The following is an 18168-nucleotide window of genomic DNA, read 5'->3' as shown; positions in this document are numbered from 1 at the left end:
TGTTTTCTGCAACCATTTACATCTATTTTTAACTCAGGAAATACTTATTAACAAAGAGCTTCCTTCATTATCTACTGTGTAAATGTGGCTCAATTTTAAGGTGATCTCAGAAACTTCCAACCGTATATTCGTATCAGTGGCTCTTTTGCGTTCGCCTAGATTATCTCGAACTTACCGCTGAAGGCTTTTATTCAAGTCACCAAAGTTGGGAAGTTTGTGTGAGGATTATGTAAGGGGCGGTGACGCGGTACAGTTCGTGTATTCTATTTGTGAGTACTAAGAGAAAAATATGTTAGGATTAACGTGAAGTGGACTGAATTCTTAGTACTTTTTTGAGTAATACTTCAATGAATTCGTGTACCAAAGACTGGTATTAATGTCTGTGAAGCCTTGTTAATTGTCGCTATTAGGTATCTAATTTATTTATTACGTGATATACCAACACAACATAAATACTAAAATGTATAATATTATGTACTAGTTTTTTATGCACTAGCTGGGTTTTTGCGGTTGTAGCTTATTTCTAATCATGACTAGTTAATCATTTAAATCGTAAATATGCCGATTTATTATACATTAAGCCTATATGGTATAAACTGATGTGCACCAAATAATCTCAAACGCCAAACCCCGCTTTATACACCAAACATTGTCGGATTCAGTTACGAACGTTAAAAAATATATTATGATACCTTCCTTATTGCTCTTGGCAAGAGTCGTACACCATAACCACAAAAGTACTTACCCCGTTATTTATGATATCAAACTTTATTAAAAACATTTTTTACACGTGCAAAATGTTTTCCTAACAAGTAACGCCATCTAACGGACTGCTTTAAAAAAAACCTCCATTGCGAAGTAGGTTATAAGTCTTATAAGCTGCTTTTGTTTCGGCCGTGCGTCACCTAAACAACGTGTAAGGTCCGTAGCACACGATGACATAAGTACGGTCATTGACTGATCAACGCTGAACCTCCTCAAAGAACAATGTTCTTTGCATACAAAATCAAATTGAATTACAAGGCAATCTGCATAGTAGGTAGCGGGATTGTCTCGTCTTGCCAATGGCTGTCTTGGCTGTCTATCAGAGGGGTGATTTTCACTACATAGGTATATTAGAAAATTTGTAAAAACTAATGAGTGTCCCTAATGAAGATAGCAAAAATTTTTTTTTAATATTGCGCTGTCGATACTCAATAGGTAGTTAATCAAAATACGTAAATATTACGGAATCCACTTTGCTCAACGATTATAACAGCTACCTACTGAGCAAACTGCTTGACGATATGTTAGCCATTTCCCAGGAGTTGAGTCATCATGAAAAATTGTTGGTGAGGAAAAAAACATTACAGAGTGACGATCCTATTGCGGGATATAATATGTGTGCTTCAAGCCTAAGGAAGTATCTTAATTAAAGCTTTGTTGTACAGGTTGCGGTTGTCATGTGAGAGGCCATATTTCATATTTATACGGCCCTTTCTTTTGTTATTTTCGAGGCGGAGTATGGTGTAAATACTTTATGAACCTTTCAATCTAGCTCATGTGGAAAGAGGATGATGTTTTAATATGACACATGAAATATGTGTTAAATATGTAGTAATGATGACAGTTAAGTAGAAAACAATTATTTTAAATGAAGACTTCATAATGTCTGTATAAAAAGACTCCGCTCTTTCATAATATGATTGAACATGTCACTCAATGCAAATTTTTATAATGTACCTAATAGATGCGTCAAGTTTGGAAAAAATACAATTGAAAGTGATTTTAACATTCACAGTTCATAAACTAATATTTTTTTTACTGTATTTCGAAACTATACCTAAAGCCGTATCGTATAAAACCTTCGAAAAATTTGAAATAAAAAAGAAACCATGTTTGCGAAGGGGAATAAATTCGGATCGTTTGTTTAAAAAATCTCACATGCAACCAGCAATTGGAGGCAGTGCTGATAAATGGCGGCGGGATCGCAATCATCGACTAACTGGGAATGTGTGTCAGCTTGGTCCATATGTTTTATAACGGGTTTCTACTCCAACAAGCTAGTAAAGTACGGTTTACGTTTTAATTTTCGGTGAACGTATACAAGGAAAACCTTTTATTAAATTTAATACATAAAAAGGAAATTCTCTATCATTGGATTTTAGTAAGGACCACGTAATGTCATGCAAGATTTTATCATACTTCAAAGATAACTTCATACTGACTTCTGCATTTATGCATCTGAACTACTACTGAAATTACTGCCTCTACCAAACTTTTATAATCATCAACACAATAACGTGATAAAACTCCGTATTGTGAAAAAAAAAATAGACGTATAGGAGTACCCTATTTCATTTTTATTACTAGTCAGATGCCGAAATCAAGACATTTGCTATAAGCCATCACATTCAATACCAAACAAAGACAAGCGACGCGGAACAAAATCTGTAGGAAAAATATGAATAGAAAATATGTATGTGTTTTTAAGAAAGTCACAGCATAAATTCACAACGTTATATTTTAAATAGACTTTGCTGTATAACACATTTTTTTCTTTCACTTTGTCTACCTTTGTCACTGCAAGTCTGTTTTACTGCTTCTGTAAAAACGAAAAAAAGTAACGGAAACAGATCTCAATGCTTTTCCTATCGTCGTAAGTAGTGAAGAGCGTTTCAAAAGAATTTAACTTAAGATAAAAGGGTCCTGAGATATAAATGTAATTTCCTTCATTCGTTTATACCTAAGTTATTCGATTTTGAAACGTACAGATTCTTTTACGGGTCGCGTTAAGCGGACGGAATTAAAGTCGGTTTATTTGAAAATCACTGGAGTACTTTCTGTTATAGAAAACGTTGTAATCTGCTGAAATGTCAATGGATTTTTATATTAAACGCTTTTGTACGTGGTTTTTCTTGATATTTTCGTTTGCTTGGAACTATTTTTGCTTTTCTTCAATTATATTCTGTACTACAAATTTTAATAAGATTGTGAATTTCGTTTTATAAAGTTTATGATCTCAATACTTTAGACTATAAGATCAAGTTTGACATTTTTTTTAAGAAGAATCTTATGTACGGAAAAATAATCATGTGTTCTTTCTTCGTGTATTGAAAATTGTTGAATACGAGTACAATCAGTCTATTGTTGTTCAACGGAGTTTCCTAAACAGGTCGTCTTTACCTGTCCAGGACAGCGGCATTGGAAGAAAGCCAACGTAATTAGTGTTGTTACAACCTCAAATACTACTTACTTTGTATGTAGCAATTACGTTTATGTGCACTGTTGTGCTTTTAGTACATACTTGTGTTGTATCAATGTTATGGTAGAGAAAAGGATGTATGAGAATTGTCGCATTTTGATAGACCATATTTTATTGCTTGTGGTGCTATAACTGATCGACAGTATAACCTAATTTTTTTTTGAAGTCTTGTGCACTCTTTTCAATACGTTTTACTTTACAATACACACAATTTTAACTATTATTTTTGTTTCGTTTTCAAGAAATAATCTGCTTAATCACTGCGCTGTATTTTTGCATCAATACTTAATATTCAAATCATTCAATGGTCAACATGTTTGTTACTCATCTCTCCTGTGACAGTATCAATCGCGTCAATTATGCATGCTATTTACTAAACACTCGCTTAAAAATGCATCGCCCCAGCATTTGATTGAAACAAATTCATCAAACGCGCTCTCTACCGTCCGGGCAACGTGCGTCCAGTGATCCGACAAATGTATCCTACATCCATCCCAGAGCCTTAATACTTAATGCGTACAGTTAATCTGGAAGCCTTTAAACTAACAGGCTCGCTAGTAACTACGTCAGGTAGACAATAAATCTTCATATGTTATTACCCTCGTTTTATGGTACGACCATGTTATTTTATTACCCTAGCATTCCGGCCGTGTCCAGCTTTACAAATATTTTTTGCAGATTTATGTGATGAGATTTTTACATTGAATATTCAACCGTACATTTAGTAAATTATCTAAGTAATTTATTATACCTCATATATCATTAGGTACTCTAAAATATTAAACCTAGAAATATTTGGAGGTGATATCTATAAAGATGTATTACAGTCCCACAGAGCATGAAAATGCTCTATTACTAAATTGTCATCGTTTTAGCCGTTCCTTCTCCTCCTTTCTTGAGAACAGACTATAAGTCAGAAAGGGAGGGAACTAAAACGTATCATAAAACTGCTACAAAATGTATAGTGTCCCAGATTATTCTAAGCTCGCTATCAAATGTAGATACATACATAAATATACGCATGCTGTATCAGAATTAAGGCTATCTCACTTACTGCAGTAAATGTACTGATTAAATTTTACATCCAAATTAATTATCTTACAACCCTTAGAGCAATGAATGTCCGTTGTTTATTTCCATTTTAAAATTTCTTAAGACTTAAAACATAAAGAAGTTTTCTTTTTAAATCTCACATCAGCATACAAATAAAGACACTGTTCAATATCACAATACCTTACTCAGCATATACTCAGTAGTATAGTTTTCTCTTTGCTTATGCCACTTTCCTCGGCCCTGCTAATCACATCCACATAATCCCTTCAATTTTCCTTATATCGTCGGCCTTATCTGGCAAAATTGGTACCTACATGTTTGGGGACATTCAAGGAACAGCTATCCGTATAAAGGTTCATAAATTTAAGGTTCTATTTCTGTTATCTACAGGACAAGGTACGTTGGTATAAATTCTCAGTTATAGGCTGGGATAGAGACTTGGTATACCTTAAGCCTTACGGAAAGCTGCGTCTGTACTTTAGGAAACTCTTTTGGAAGTTTTGCTTCAATTGTTTTTTGTGTATCTATGAATTATGTAGCGTTTTTTAATATAATTGTTTTGTTAAGTATTTAAGTAATTACTTTGAAAAATCTATTTCCCAAGCTAAAAATGCTTAAATGGTTTAAAGTAAACGATTTCTTTATTTTGTTGTAGAAAACTTTTATTTATAAACAAAGGCTTCAGTAATAGTTAGTTCCTAAAAAGTCTCTCTACAACGTTCTGAAACTAAATCTAAATTACAGCGCTTCTTAAGTATTAATTAAACGAAGTTGAATAGCATATTTTTTACTTTAGTGATCAAACTTCAAAGCAATTTTCCACACAATGAGCTTTTAAAAAATGTGAAGCCATTAGCCTTAATTGTAGCGGACGCCTATTTTTATAGTAAAAGCCTTATATTTTATTACGTCGTCTTCGAGTAATCGTTGTCCAACGACAAATTTGAGAAAAAAGTTGTTCGTTCTTGTTCAGAAAACAAAACATCATTCGATATTTTTTACGAGTCCCAGTGTTCAAAGTTTAATTGTTTTCTGTCAGTCACTAAGTACATGTTTATCGATATTTTATTTTATCGCGCTACATGGAGTGGAAGGAAATACATTTAAATTGGAAATGTAAAAAGAATATCTTGGAATACACCAGGGAAAATTTACCTACCGAATAAATGTCTAAACGATGAATAATTATGTGAGCACGACGCGTGGTGTTATTGGGAGTCGATATCGCTTACGCATTAAATCTACATTTATTACGCAACGTCTTACGTGCGTTCATTTTCCAGGGGAATTTCTTGTGAAGCATGCTCGTCATTGTTATTGCACGAGTTTCAACCGTCGGGGTGATTGATGACACGCTCACGGCTCCGCCGGGGCGCCACCGTCAATGGCGACATAAAAATCGCTGTAATCCTCGCCCAATTGCTTGATTATGGCTGTTAATCTCTCACCAAGATGGCAGCTAAGGCTTCGGCCCACTCGTTTTATAGCTACAGTTTTATTTTGCCTACAAAATTGTAGACGTTTGAGACTACTTTGCAAAATTGAAACGGTGTAGTAAATTTACGTAATACATCTTTGTTTTCTATTTTAACAGTCGGTTTTAATGACCCATCGTCGGATGAAACCTCTTCTTGTGACTGAAATTTTAGTTGTTAAATACTTTCCTCCATTTCAGATCTCAGGTAGGAATCTCGGTGAAATCCTTTCTCGTAAATGTTTCGCTGTTATTATGATAGGATGACTACTTCTTAAGCTTTTAGAATCTCATCAACAAAACTTTAATAGTTGAAGAAAATTGTTCCAAATTGTTTTACTTATGCTTCTGAGTACTTTTTGAACTAAATCCAAATAATACCTAAATATACGCAATCTTATAGTACAATATAAAAACTGACCTTAAATTATTTTGCTTCTAACTCCAATCTCATCACAATAGACCGGTCCATCGATCGAAAAGAATATTAACGTAACAGCAAAACCCAATGTCGATTACGACAATGCACACACATTATATGAACGACGTCTTACCCAGCAAAATAAAAGAGGCAATAATAGTGCCTATGATATCCTAAAAGGGTAGGTTTGCTTAGGGCAGCGTATCCATCAAACTTAATGTTTAATCGCCTTACTGTTATCCTTATATGAGTTACGGATTCGTAAAGTTTCCTTTCAGGCCGAAGGGCATATTAAAATTAGGCTTTTGGGATTTAATTAAATAGTAGTTACACAATGGCGGTGAACGGAATTTTATTGTCAGCTTAATACTTTAAGAAAAAGGTCATAATAATATTATTACATCGAAGATGACAGTAGCACGATTCTCTTCAGACGGTACTAACGAGCATCAAAAATGTTTTCTTTAAAATATATTAAATAAGTGGCTCCTGCAGTATTCGCTGGAGGCGCTGATCAGGTTTTCATATAAATTTCTTAAAAGCTAGCTGGTTCTTGATAGTCGATATTCTTGATACTAGTGGGGACTCGCTGGTCTGATCAGGCATTACAATGCTCACCGCTAAAACATTAAGCTCTCCATACAAACTATTGAGCTTACAAAAGTTATCGATCGTTTAATAAATTTATAATAGTAATTTTAAACAAGAAAATTCACAAAATATTCAAATACAAATTAAATAAGAGCCCTCTATTCAAAAACTCGTAAACATCAATGACACGACGAACCAATATTGGAGAAATAGACAGCCGGTTAGCCGAAATAGGCACTTACCCCTTTTTGCGTCATGAAAGGACGTACGAGTGACTGATCAAAGAACTAACGCCCACGAAGAATATTTAAGTACAATTTGAATGAGATTTCGGTATTTTTAGAATTTGCTTTGACTTATTCATAAATCTTTCATTATAATGGATACAGAACAAAAACTCAACCAGTTTATACCCACAGCATCGACCGCGTGGATTCTTTTGATTAAAGACTTTTATAGATATGTAATTTCCCGAAATATAATTTATCGCCTTGTTAAATTTTACCTTAATCGGTTTAGCGGTTTGGACGTCAAATAAACGAAGCTAATAAGTGTAATTGTATTATCAAATAGTTCAATTTCTTTTATTGTATTTTTACAATAGGTCACAACGAAAACTACACTTATCGCTAAATAATTATTTTTTTGATCAGATATTTAATATCGGTATCATAACCTATAAATAATTTTCTCTAGACGACACAAAAGTTATAAGCATTGCTAAAGCAATTCGTGCAATGAATACTCTCTCTATAACATTGTAACTGGGTGACGCACCTACAGGTAAAGATTAAAGATACGATGTTTTTCAGACAAGATAAGGTAATTTATGTCCCGAACAAACTTCGGACTCTTGGAGCGGAATAATACTTCAAAATGGTATTTATAACGAAACATAAATAAGAGTTGGCGAATTTTAATACCAATCAATTAGCACTTCCAAAAATCTTCATCGTGCTTTAGAAGTTTTGGAATAATTTAATATAAAGAAGCGAAGTTTATCTAAGGGAAAAGTTATCAAGAAGTTAATCTTTGTGGCTATTACCTACCAGGGGTTTTACCTTTTTGTAGGTTTTGTTACCGAGGAGGGTAATGATTACTGCTTGTGGGTATTGTTTTGTTTGCTTCTGTACTTGTTACTTTGTTGATAGTGCGGTCGCTTTGTTGCGACGACTTGCGCTCAGCGACTTGGTTTGTACGTCTATTTGTTAATGGGTAAAGTGGCTTTTAACAGTTAATGTTTAATTACTCGGTACCAGTCAAGGAGCTTTGTCAAAATTTGCAGCAATTATTAATGTCGTCACATTTGTGCGTCTTGTCACAGATGTTTTACTTGAATAATACTTTAAAGACTGATTAATAATATGTGATAAAACATTAGTTTATGATTTTCATAACGAGTAAGCCATTGGTATTTATTAGTCATTCAAATAAAAAATATGTTCACTATTTTGTACTTTAGATATCCACAACTATAACAAGAAAAATTTCCGTTACGTTAAACCTTACATAAAAAAAATGAAAGTTTAAATCTAGTGTATTAAAATTCATTTCCTAAGTAATTAACTTTTTGGAAATATAATGTACGCAATACGTAACTAAAAAGCTGAAACAACCTAATTTATCCGTAGTGTAACACAATCATTCACAAAGCTACAAAGCCTACACACAACAGTATGTATTCAACGTTGTACCAATACACTTAACGCTTCGTCACTCTTCAACACGTTACATGCATGCTCAATCTAAGCATTCTCATTAGTCGTCGTACAACAGACGGAGAGCTGCTCCCTTGATTGATTGCTCCACACTTGGACCCCCCCATCCCATCCATTTTTGCGCAAATCCTTGAGATAATGGATATCGTTTCTAACCAATCACTGTATCTCAACAATGGTGGTAATGATTTTGTTACGTAGATTGTTTAAATGTTTCTTAAAGTTAAATGGCATTAGGCTTTTTTTCTTTGATTTAATTTGATTATGGGAATTTCCTAGTGTAGATTTTTTGACATATTTTAGATGTTTTTGTGAGATATAAAGTTTGGAGTATATTGTCGAAAAGGTCATAATTAATTACCGAAAGTAAAAACCATTAGCCAATTTAAGGAATAACATTGTACGTGTTAGCACAGCTTTATTGATTTTTTAGAATCGGAAAAAATACGTTCGCGAAAACTTGAAACATATATATATTTTTACTGGAAACAGTATGGCATAAATATTTTAAACACACAAAAGATCTGGACAATAAAAATAAAAAAAGGTTTCGTTATTTCTATAAGTATTTTAGCCTTTGCAAAGGCTTTGAGCCGTTCACTTACCTCGGGCAAACGTCAAATACATATTTCGTATCCTAAAAATAGTACCTATTATACGCCCCGAAAAATTGCTAGCTTGGGCATGTAACATATTGGTTACAGGGGTTCTCGAACATAGTAGAACTTAAATGAATGTATTTATAACGAAGCATGTTACTAAAAATGAACACATCTAAATTTAAATTGATCGGTCTTCGGGATAATTCTTTGGCGTCTACGGTACCTTTGTTGTTTGGATATTTTTGTTTATTGCTACATAATCAATAATTCATTATTCTAAAATAAAATCCCCGCTGTGTTTGTCGATGTGTTTGCGATGAATTCAAAAATTTCTAAACAATCTTTAACGTTGTTTTCACTAGTACACATAAATATTCATGCGGCAGGCTTAGGTCTATTATATGTTGAAGTCATAGTAAAAATCATTCAAAATATTTGCAGCCAGTATTGTTCAAAACTTCAAGAAATATACATAGATCTCTGATTGATTTTGATATTCAAACAGTTTCTACCGTACTTACAAGTAAACTATAAATCAGAAAATGTAACAATGTATTATAAATAATATACTATTTTTCTAACGACTTTATCTCTTAAGCAAAGATACAAGTGCAAAGCAAAATGATGGGTATTAAAACGCTCAGTTTACCGAAAGGGAGTGAGTACGCTCGATCAATCACCTATTATTATAAGCCAACATAATCTCAGATTAAATATTACAAGGAAACACGTTCTATACAAAAATCCTACTTGGCACGTGTAGGGGATGATAATAATGTTTGTTATATTATACTTAAGATATCAACATGAACACCATTGCGTCTGTATAAAAAATACTGGTACAAAATAATGTGTCGGAAAATACTAGAAACATTTTTACGAAGGTGATTATTTTCATTTGTGTATTTAAAAAAAAAAGGTGTACATAATATGTGACTGTGAATAAATCGAAAAATGTTTTAAGTAATTGTAGCAGGTTACGTTCTTTCATCTTTGCCTATTTCTAGAGACTATATTATCTTGTGTAATTATGTGATATAGGATAAGTAACATTCAGGCATCTTGAATAGAATTTAATTGAAAATTTGAATGGTTTTATCCGTACTCTGGACAAATTTGTGGATTTGTAAATAAAAAACCCTTTTAAGATTGATTTTACTATATTTGAAAAGTAATGATACAGAATTATGAATCACCTTATTCTTTCTGTAGCTCATATATACATACATAGCTAGACTTATTTCATGTCTCATATATTATTTACTTATATATTATTTAAGATTCAGGATTTCAACCTTTCAGATGATCGGGATATTTTGTTGCTAGCCCATAAAGCTTTGGCTATAAAAAATTTAAGAGCACTTCACTTAGCCGGTGCTAATGTAGGTTGCTTACTTGAAGGTTATGTGATGTAACCTACTTTTAGCTGACTAATAAGTTGCAAGACAAATTACTGATACATATGTATTTCTTAAAAATTGTAACTAGATTTTTTCTTGCGCTTTTTTACGTTGTTGGTTGTTTAAATTGCGTTTCCGTTTATTTAAAAAGTTTATTTGTTAACATATTCAAATTCTTGTTAAGAAGTACTACAATTTGTGATTATGATATCAACAGTCGAAACCAGTTATGAGTATATCACGACTAAAGACCTGTCTTAAATCAGCGCCGTACTCATTTCAATCAATGTACGTCAACATTAATATATATTATGAGATGTTTTGACTCAACTCAAGTAAACTTTAATAAAATGTATTCATATAATATGCTTTATTTTCAATTCTTTAGCCCTCACGTCATTCTCAATCAAGCACTCAGTATAATATCGTTCAAATATAGTTTTAGCACACACTTCGCATCGAATAGTTTCGTTGAACTAAAACAATGAATCGAGATCGTCCATTGTTATATAACGAGTTTCAAACTCCATATTATATTGTATATAGCATGTTACAATATGTATTAAAAGACCCTTAGCAAATAGCTGGTCTCATATCGGCCAGCCTGAAGGGTACGTAAAATAACTGAACATAAATCAAAACATGTTTTGTGAATACGAACCCCGTGGATTATAAAGGATAGGAAAAGTGGGACAGATTGTTGTATAACGTAAAATTGTAGGGATTTCAAATAATTGTTTGTTAGAAATATAAAATGTAAGTTCGTCATTTTAAAACTTTCGCAATGCAATTGTAAGTGCCTGAGGTTTTGGCGCGGGTTATACGGGCTGTGATCGCAAACGGTAAGGTAAAATGCGTGTTAGCATTCCCATAATTATTTTATTAATATAATGAGCTAAATGTACGTTGCCCTGTGCACTAACATACTTTTGGTCATGTCGTTAATGAATAAAAATAACTTACTTTAAAGAAGATACAATATCACGGTTCTTCTCCAATCATGAGTACTGGCTGCAAACGACTATGTAACTACCTAGTAACATGTAAAAAATGAACAATTCGGTCGTGTAGTATTTCTTTATAACATTTCCTAGTAATGTTTTCTTGAAGATTCATAGAAAAGCAGTCTACGTTACTAATCTTTATTCAGAGAACTAATTAAAATTATACCTAAATACAAATTTCACGTAGTATTTCAATTGAAATAAATGCTTCAAATACAAAGTCTTTATCTTTGTATATTCCGTGTCTCCAACTGTTCCGCTATCGAAAACAATGTTTGAACGTGTATGAATATGTCTTGTGAGATTTTATCATTCAAGTATATAAACCTAACTTAATGGTGTACAAACCTGTACAATAAAGATATTATGTATATTTTCTTTTCTAACATTTTTAAGCAAATCTGAATGCACAAAATTATTTAAACAAGATCATGATTATTTTATTATTATCTTTTTTAAACAAGAATAAAACGTAAACTTTAAGAGCAACATTCAATAATTTTGTGCTTTGTACTTGTATCCGCTAAAGCACATCGTTGAGTGTAAAGTTCAATTAAGTCTCAACTCTTCCTGTAATCAATAGGTTTCGAAACTGCAATAAAACAACTCGTATTAAAACGCTCCACGAAAGCTGTAAAGCAGCAGTCACTTAATAAAAGATCTCCCTTGGGAAGTGAAGCAAACGGCTCAATAAGATAGACGGCATCATCATCTACGGGAAGAAAAAAACGTCGTAAAATGTAGGAGGGCCACATTAAATAAATTGCAGGCGCCTACCGCCTACCGCGACATCTGCGTCAAGTCGCCAAACGCTAACTACATAGCGAAAGCCTGAAAGGTTTGTTCCACTTAGCGTTTTAAGCATCGGTCTCCTGAATTAGTTTCTACGTGACGTCTTTACACAATGGCACTGCGGGAATGGAATTATTCGGCTGTTAGAACACTAATGTAGAATGGAATTGTCCCACCAGTATCTTTTTCCAAGGAATATAAATGGTTAACGCAATAGAGCCATTCGCAGAAGTAATAAATGTAACGTAATTTTGGATATTAAAGATAGGTATAGCCTTTTTTTGTTCATTTTATTAAAGAATGGCTGGCGCTTCTTTTCTAAGTTATTATCATTCTGCCGTTTTATGTTTTGTTAAACTATTTTTACTGTAACTTCTATCGAACATAATTTAATTCAAGCATTTTGAGTCGAAAGTAATTCGTGCTAAATTGATCTCGATAGTTATGAAAACCGTAAAAGATGGAACAAATTTTTTATAGAAATTATTACTTAGGCTAGACGATTTAAGGCTTTAGACTTAATCGAATATTGGGCTAAGGATACTTTTTTACATTTTTGCTGTAGACAGATTGCGCCCACTTCATTTGGAGAATTCATAATGATTTAGGCATAAGTCGTATTCAATATGTATATTTGATCTGAACGTAAATTGGATATTGTTTAGGATTGTATATCATCTGCTTCAAGATTTTTAGAAGTGACTCTGGTGATAGATTATCAATTTGTTCTTGAATCAATCAAAATATAGGAAGAAAGGAAGTAAGTGAATTAAGGACCTAAACCCATACAACCATTTGTTACACAATTTACTGCATAAACTATGCATATACCAAACATGCATTGCCTCTAAATTACACTATCTAATTCCGCTACTAATCATGTTTGTACGAATACAGTTGTACCTACATACATGTATCAATTCTTTAACGCACAACAAATTTAAATATTTATCGTACTTTAACAGCAATTATTCAAATCGCAACTGAAAACAATATTCGAATGCGAACAGCGAATGAAAAAGAACATATGAATGAAATTTAAATACGCTACATGTTCGTTTGCAAAATATTTGTTTTAACTGAAAACTGAATATTACTTTTGAATCACGAATGCATAACATCAAGCCTGTTATATGCTAAGTTGTAAGCAGAGGTGCATGAAATACTCGGTGTATTTTCGTTTCGCCAATGACAGTCCATTGCAATAGGGGTCTATAACCATTTAACAGGCACGTTGCCGAACTCTAAGTTACTATTAAGAATTACTCTAACATAAATTAGGAAAGACCAATAGTAATATGCCTGAGTCGGGAATCGGACCAAAGATCTAACGCTCAGTAGTCAAAATCACGATATTTAAATTAATATTAAATAAATAGGGTAAATCTTGGGGAACCAAAGTAGAGTATCATTGCGTCACCGAAACGAGTTTTATAACTTTTACGCTGCGTTGAGACGACTTTGTCTTGTCTTTGGGCTCGACGTAATTATGTTTAATGCGACCGTTTATCGCCAACATTACTACTACAAACTTTGTATTCGTATTTTATTCGTAGTCATTAGGAAAGCGTCGTGCATTTTAATCATCACTTACATTACCGCCATTATTGTGAAAGTTATTGACAGGCCTAACTTGCTGGCTGCATGACGTTATTGTTTCGTTTTTATTGGTTCATGTTGCGTGGAAATACATACATACATAATAATACCTTGCCTTGGAAGCATCATTGAGTAAGAATATTTTCTAATAGGTCTCATTTCTAGTGCCATTAGTTAGGTGCAGTAGTCTGCCTAGCTGTGGGCATACATTTTTATATAAACACCTAAGGAATTATTTGTACCATACCTACATTCAACACTTACAAATCAGTAATAATGTTATTAATTTAGAAAATATTATATTTTAAGCTTTTACAAATATGATTATAATAACATTACCGTGTTAATCTGTCTGTAAGTCTATGGTAACCATGCTAAAAGAATACTTAATTTAGAAACATTATCAGAGAGCAGAGTTCTATTTCTATAGACAACTTAGGTCTTACCAAATCAAGCTCGTTAAGCATATTGTATTAGATGGACAATTAGTCTGCGTATTATGTATGATCTGCCGTGACAAATGGGCGGTTCACTTGATATTGACAGCTTGTTGGGTAATTAATTGATACGAGATGTAATGGGAATATGATAAAAGCGTGCGACTTGACGGCTTTTACTGGAAGAATGAAATTATTAATGGTTTACTTGGCTTTTATAGGGCCGTTTACGTACTTATGAATATAATAATATATTGGATTGTGTTGTTTGATGTAAGAATATAGTAAAGACAATAAAAATAAAGTTTGGCTGCAGATATTTACGATTGTTTATCAAGCCCAGCAAAATAATATTGTTACACTTATATTTTAATAGTTTATGCAATTAATTGTTTTAGGAAAACATGTAGCGCGATTTTGTATTATCGGCACAACGTCTCTCGAGAGTTTGACATTTAAAATGTATTTCAAAAATTGTTCCTATGGCACCCGCTAGAGGCGCTGATCAGATTTTCATACAAAATAATTAGATGGCTAGCTAGTTGTCGTTGGTTAATAGCTATACAGAATTATGTTACTGTTTATATCAACGAGATATTATTTATCTAAAAAATATATAGGTATCACTTTGATTTAAAACATTATCATACTATAAAGAAATTCAAGCTAAAATACTTTCATAAATCAGCAAGTAATGTAATCTATATGATAGATACTTAGCTATATCATTTTGATAAAAACATCACGGCCTTTTCAACGGCCTTTCAACCTCAATTGCGTCGGAAACGGGCCGCAGTTTTCATTTATTTACTCTCCTTCTCATTAATTGAAGCAAAAGAGAAGCGGTGCCACCTTAACTAAATGAAATTAAAATTTAATAAATAGTCAACTAAATGAATAAGGAGTGACGGGCACGATAAATGTTTGGTTTATTAACTCACTGGGTTTTTAAATAATAATTCGTGAACAATTTGAGTAATATTATTTTGAGAAGTTTTGAAATATTTTTCTGTTTGTATTTCGGGAATATCCTGTTTCAATAATATTATTATTTTGATTGAGCTGTTCTGATACTTGTTTCTAATGTTTCTAGGTTTTTACGTATTACATTCAAGGGTACCTAACACTGGCATTTCTTATAATATAAAGACAAGAAAACTTACTTCTAAATTGTGTGCATTATATGTCATCTAACATCATGACTTTTTGATCATTCTAGTCGAGAAATTACTTGAACAAACACTTTTTACTTCAGATAAAATAGAAATATCTATCCCAAAACTGCCGAGAAACTAGAAAAATGGATTAGACGAAAATCATAACAGTAAAGCGTTGTAATAGCGAGAAATAGGAGCGATCCAAATTGTAACACGAGTTCGGACAGAGAGGATATAATTGAATTTTATTATAGACGTCCTTAACATTATTACATTGCGGGTTAGGGTTCCTTCACGAAGGCATTGAGCTGACATCGGTACAAAAAATCTTAGAGAACGACTATGGAATATCAATTACCACCTGCGACAATGGTGAGGAATTCTGTTTAGATATACAACGGCAAAAGGGTCCGGATTCACACGGCTCGCATTCCCATAAATACACGTTTATACAATATTGATACTGAAGATACTCCACTTTAATTTTGTATGTTGTTTTGTTTACTTTTGCCTTTTTTCACAGGAAAAAAATGTTCTCCACGTGTAAATGAATATTGGAATAGAATAGCAAAACAAACTTGAAGGGCAACGATAAGTTCAAACTTTTTGGGTATTGTTTGTTATTTTTAAATACAACCGAAATGGGAACGTGATTGGCGAATTTACATTCGCAAAATTCGTATTGGAAATAAAAATACATTTAGGTACTTAAAGTTACGTAATAACACCTACCACATCTTCAAATTGTCATTCATAAACGTGTTAAATTTACTTTCTCTAAGGGACTAATATTATATCTCCGGTAACAGGGGACGGTCAAGATTTCATAATTATTGTATTTATTTTTCACGTCAGATTTTTTTCAACTGTGAAGTCAAAGTCATACAGTTTATTTATTTTGTATATAAATATGTGCTAATTATGTATAAAGACAAGATATTATTAGCCACAACGATTTAAATTAACATGTAATTCTACTAACGCAACTCATTATAGTAATTTAAAACAAATCTTTATAAAACATTAAAATCATACGAAATCGCCCATCCCGATTGTACTCATCAAAACTGTCGAATGAATTCGCGTCGCTTTCCATTAAAATATTGGTTGCGGTGGCTCTCGCATCACAGATGATTAACGCTTGGTGTTAACTAAATATGGAAGCGTATTAATACTCCATTGGTCAATCTAGATTTATGTATTTATCTTTTAAATTAAAATACATCACTATCCAGCATTCGGTTGAAAATTGGACATCGGTTGTAGCTGACGTAAATACTTTTAGAATTGCAGTGTTTTGTTTTCTATTGAGTAATTTCGAAAGCAATTATTTTCATCTATGAAAAATAATAATAAGTACGTAAAAATCGTTTTAGTTTATCTCAATGTAAATATAGAAGATTACTTTAAGGCATCGAAAACTCAAGAACAAGTTTATTGTAAAAGGAAATTACTGAGCTATAAAATCTTAATTTCATAAATTGTATGAAACTGCTTTTTACTTCAATGACTATACGCGTACTACCTATGTATAAAATCGTTATTCTGAAATACCATTGATGCAATTAAGTCCATTTAAACGAGCATTCAGCAAGATCCATTTTCAACAACGACATATTAGGTTTCAATGATTCGTTCAAAGGGACCTGTGATTATATTAAAATTGCACGATTCATTGAGCGAGTGAAATTAAATATGACGTGAACGCTAATGTTCGTCGATATAGGGGTTTAGAGCTTTCAAATGTCATGGCAACTAGTGTAAGCCTACTAAATAATGTATTATGAGGAAGCTTTACGAGATAAACTATTGGGATTATTTTAACGGATTATACGTGTCATTTAAACTAACCAATGTTGCTGGTTTTTTACATAATTTATATTTTAAATTAACTTAGAAAGACCAATGTTTTCTTTATTCTGTTTCAATTAATTTTGTTTTTCGGCTTCATTTAGGTATGTCGTAAGATATCAGTATATGCTTTAAATATTAGGTCAGGAAAATAGTCTTTTCGCATTTTAGTATGTATGAACTTGTAATTAAATCTCTTTGGCTTCGAGAATGACAAATGAGTACGCGGTACATTAAATTTCTTTCAGTGAGCTCGTGAGATACCCATATAACGAGCTTTTTTGTGTAGAGAAAAGATTTTATTAAAAGTTCATACATACTATAACGGGAAAAGACTTTTTCCCCGACCTAATATGTTGCTAAGATATTAATGTGTTATGTTTCAGTGAAGCGGAAGGAAGGCATGTGGGGCGGCGGTGCGCAGTGCGTGCACGCGTCGTTGCCGCGCGGCGCGCGTGCGCAGCCCGCGCCCACGCTCAGCGGCGCCATCGCCAGCCGCCGCCCGCCCAGGTACTTGACACTCTTTTACAGGTCAGTTGTGTCCTTTTGGGTGCAAAATGATGATGAGGTGACAGTAGTTACAATAATTTGCTTATTGTAAGAAACAGTTAACTGACAAACAACGGTGTGACTTGTGCATTCAATTAATAGAAATTGGCTAGTTTAGTGAACGTAGTGACTTTGTCACTTGTAAAAATACTATTTTAATCTGGAAATTGTCTTTTTTTAATGTGTATGTAGTTTAAACATAACATTGAACCCTTGCAGATCTCAGATTCTTACATTATTAACAAATAAAAAATGCTCATAGCTAATACAAATTAA

The 18168-nt window shown here is 32.9% G+C and overlaps 1 protein-coding gene across 2 annotated transcripts in view; it reads left to right on the top strand.

Moving 5' to 3' along the window:
- Positions 1-18168, top strand: part of stg1 (stargazin-like protein) — a 72222-nt gene that overhangs the window by 50766 nt on the left and 3288 nt on the right. For both annotated transcript variants that reach the window (XM_076117620.1, XM_076117621.1), the window contains exon 2: positions 17730-17853. In XM_076117620.1, coding sequence (XP_075973735.1) covers positions 17730-17853 — 124 coding nt within the window. The remainder of the gene's footprint in view (positions 1-17729; positions 17854-18168) is intronic.

The sequence above is a fragment of the Anticarsia gemmatalis genome, chromosome 8 (assembly GCF_050436995.1).
Source record: "Anticarsia gemmatalis isolate Benzon Research Colony breed Stoneville strain chromosome 8, ilAntGemm2 primary, whole genome shotgun sequence".
Taxonomy (NCBI): Eukaryota; Metazoa; Arthropoda; class Insecta; order Lepidoptera; family Erebidae; genus Anticarsia; species Anticarsia gemmatalis.
The sequence above is the reverse complement of the archived record's forward strand: the minus strand, read 5'-3'. Positions and strand labels throughout refer to the sequence as shown.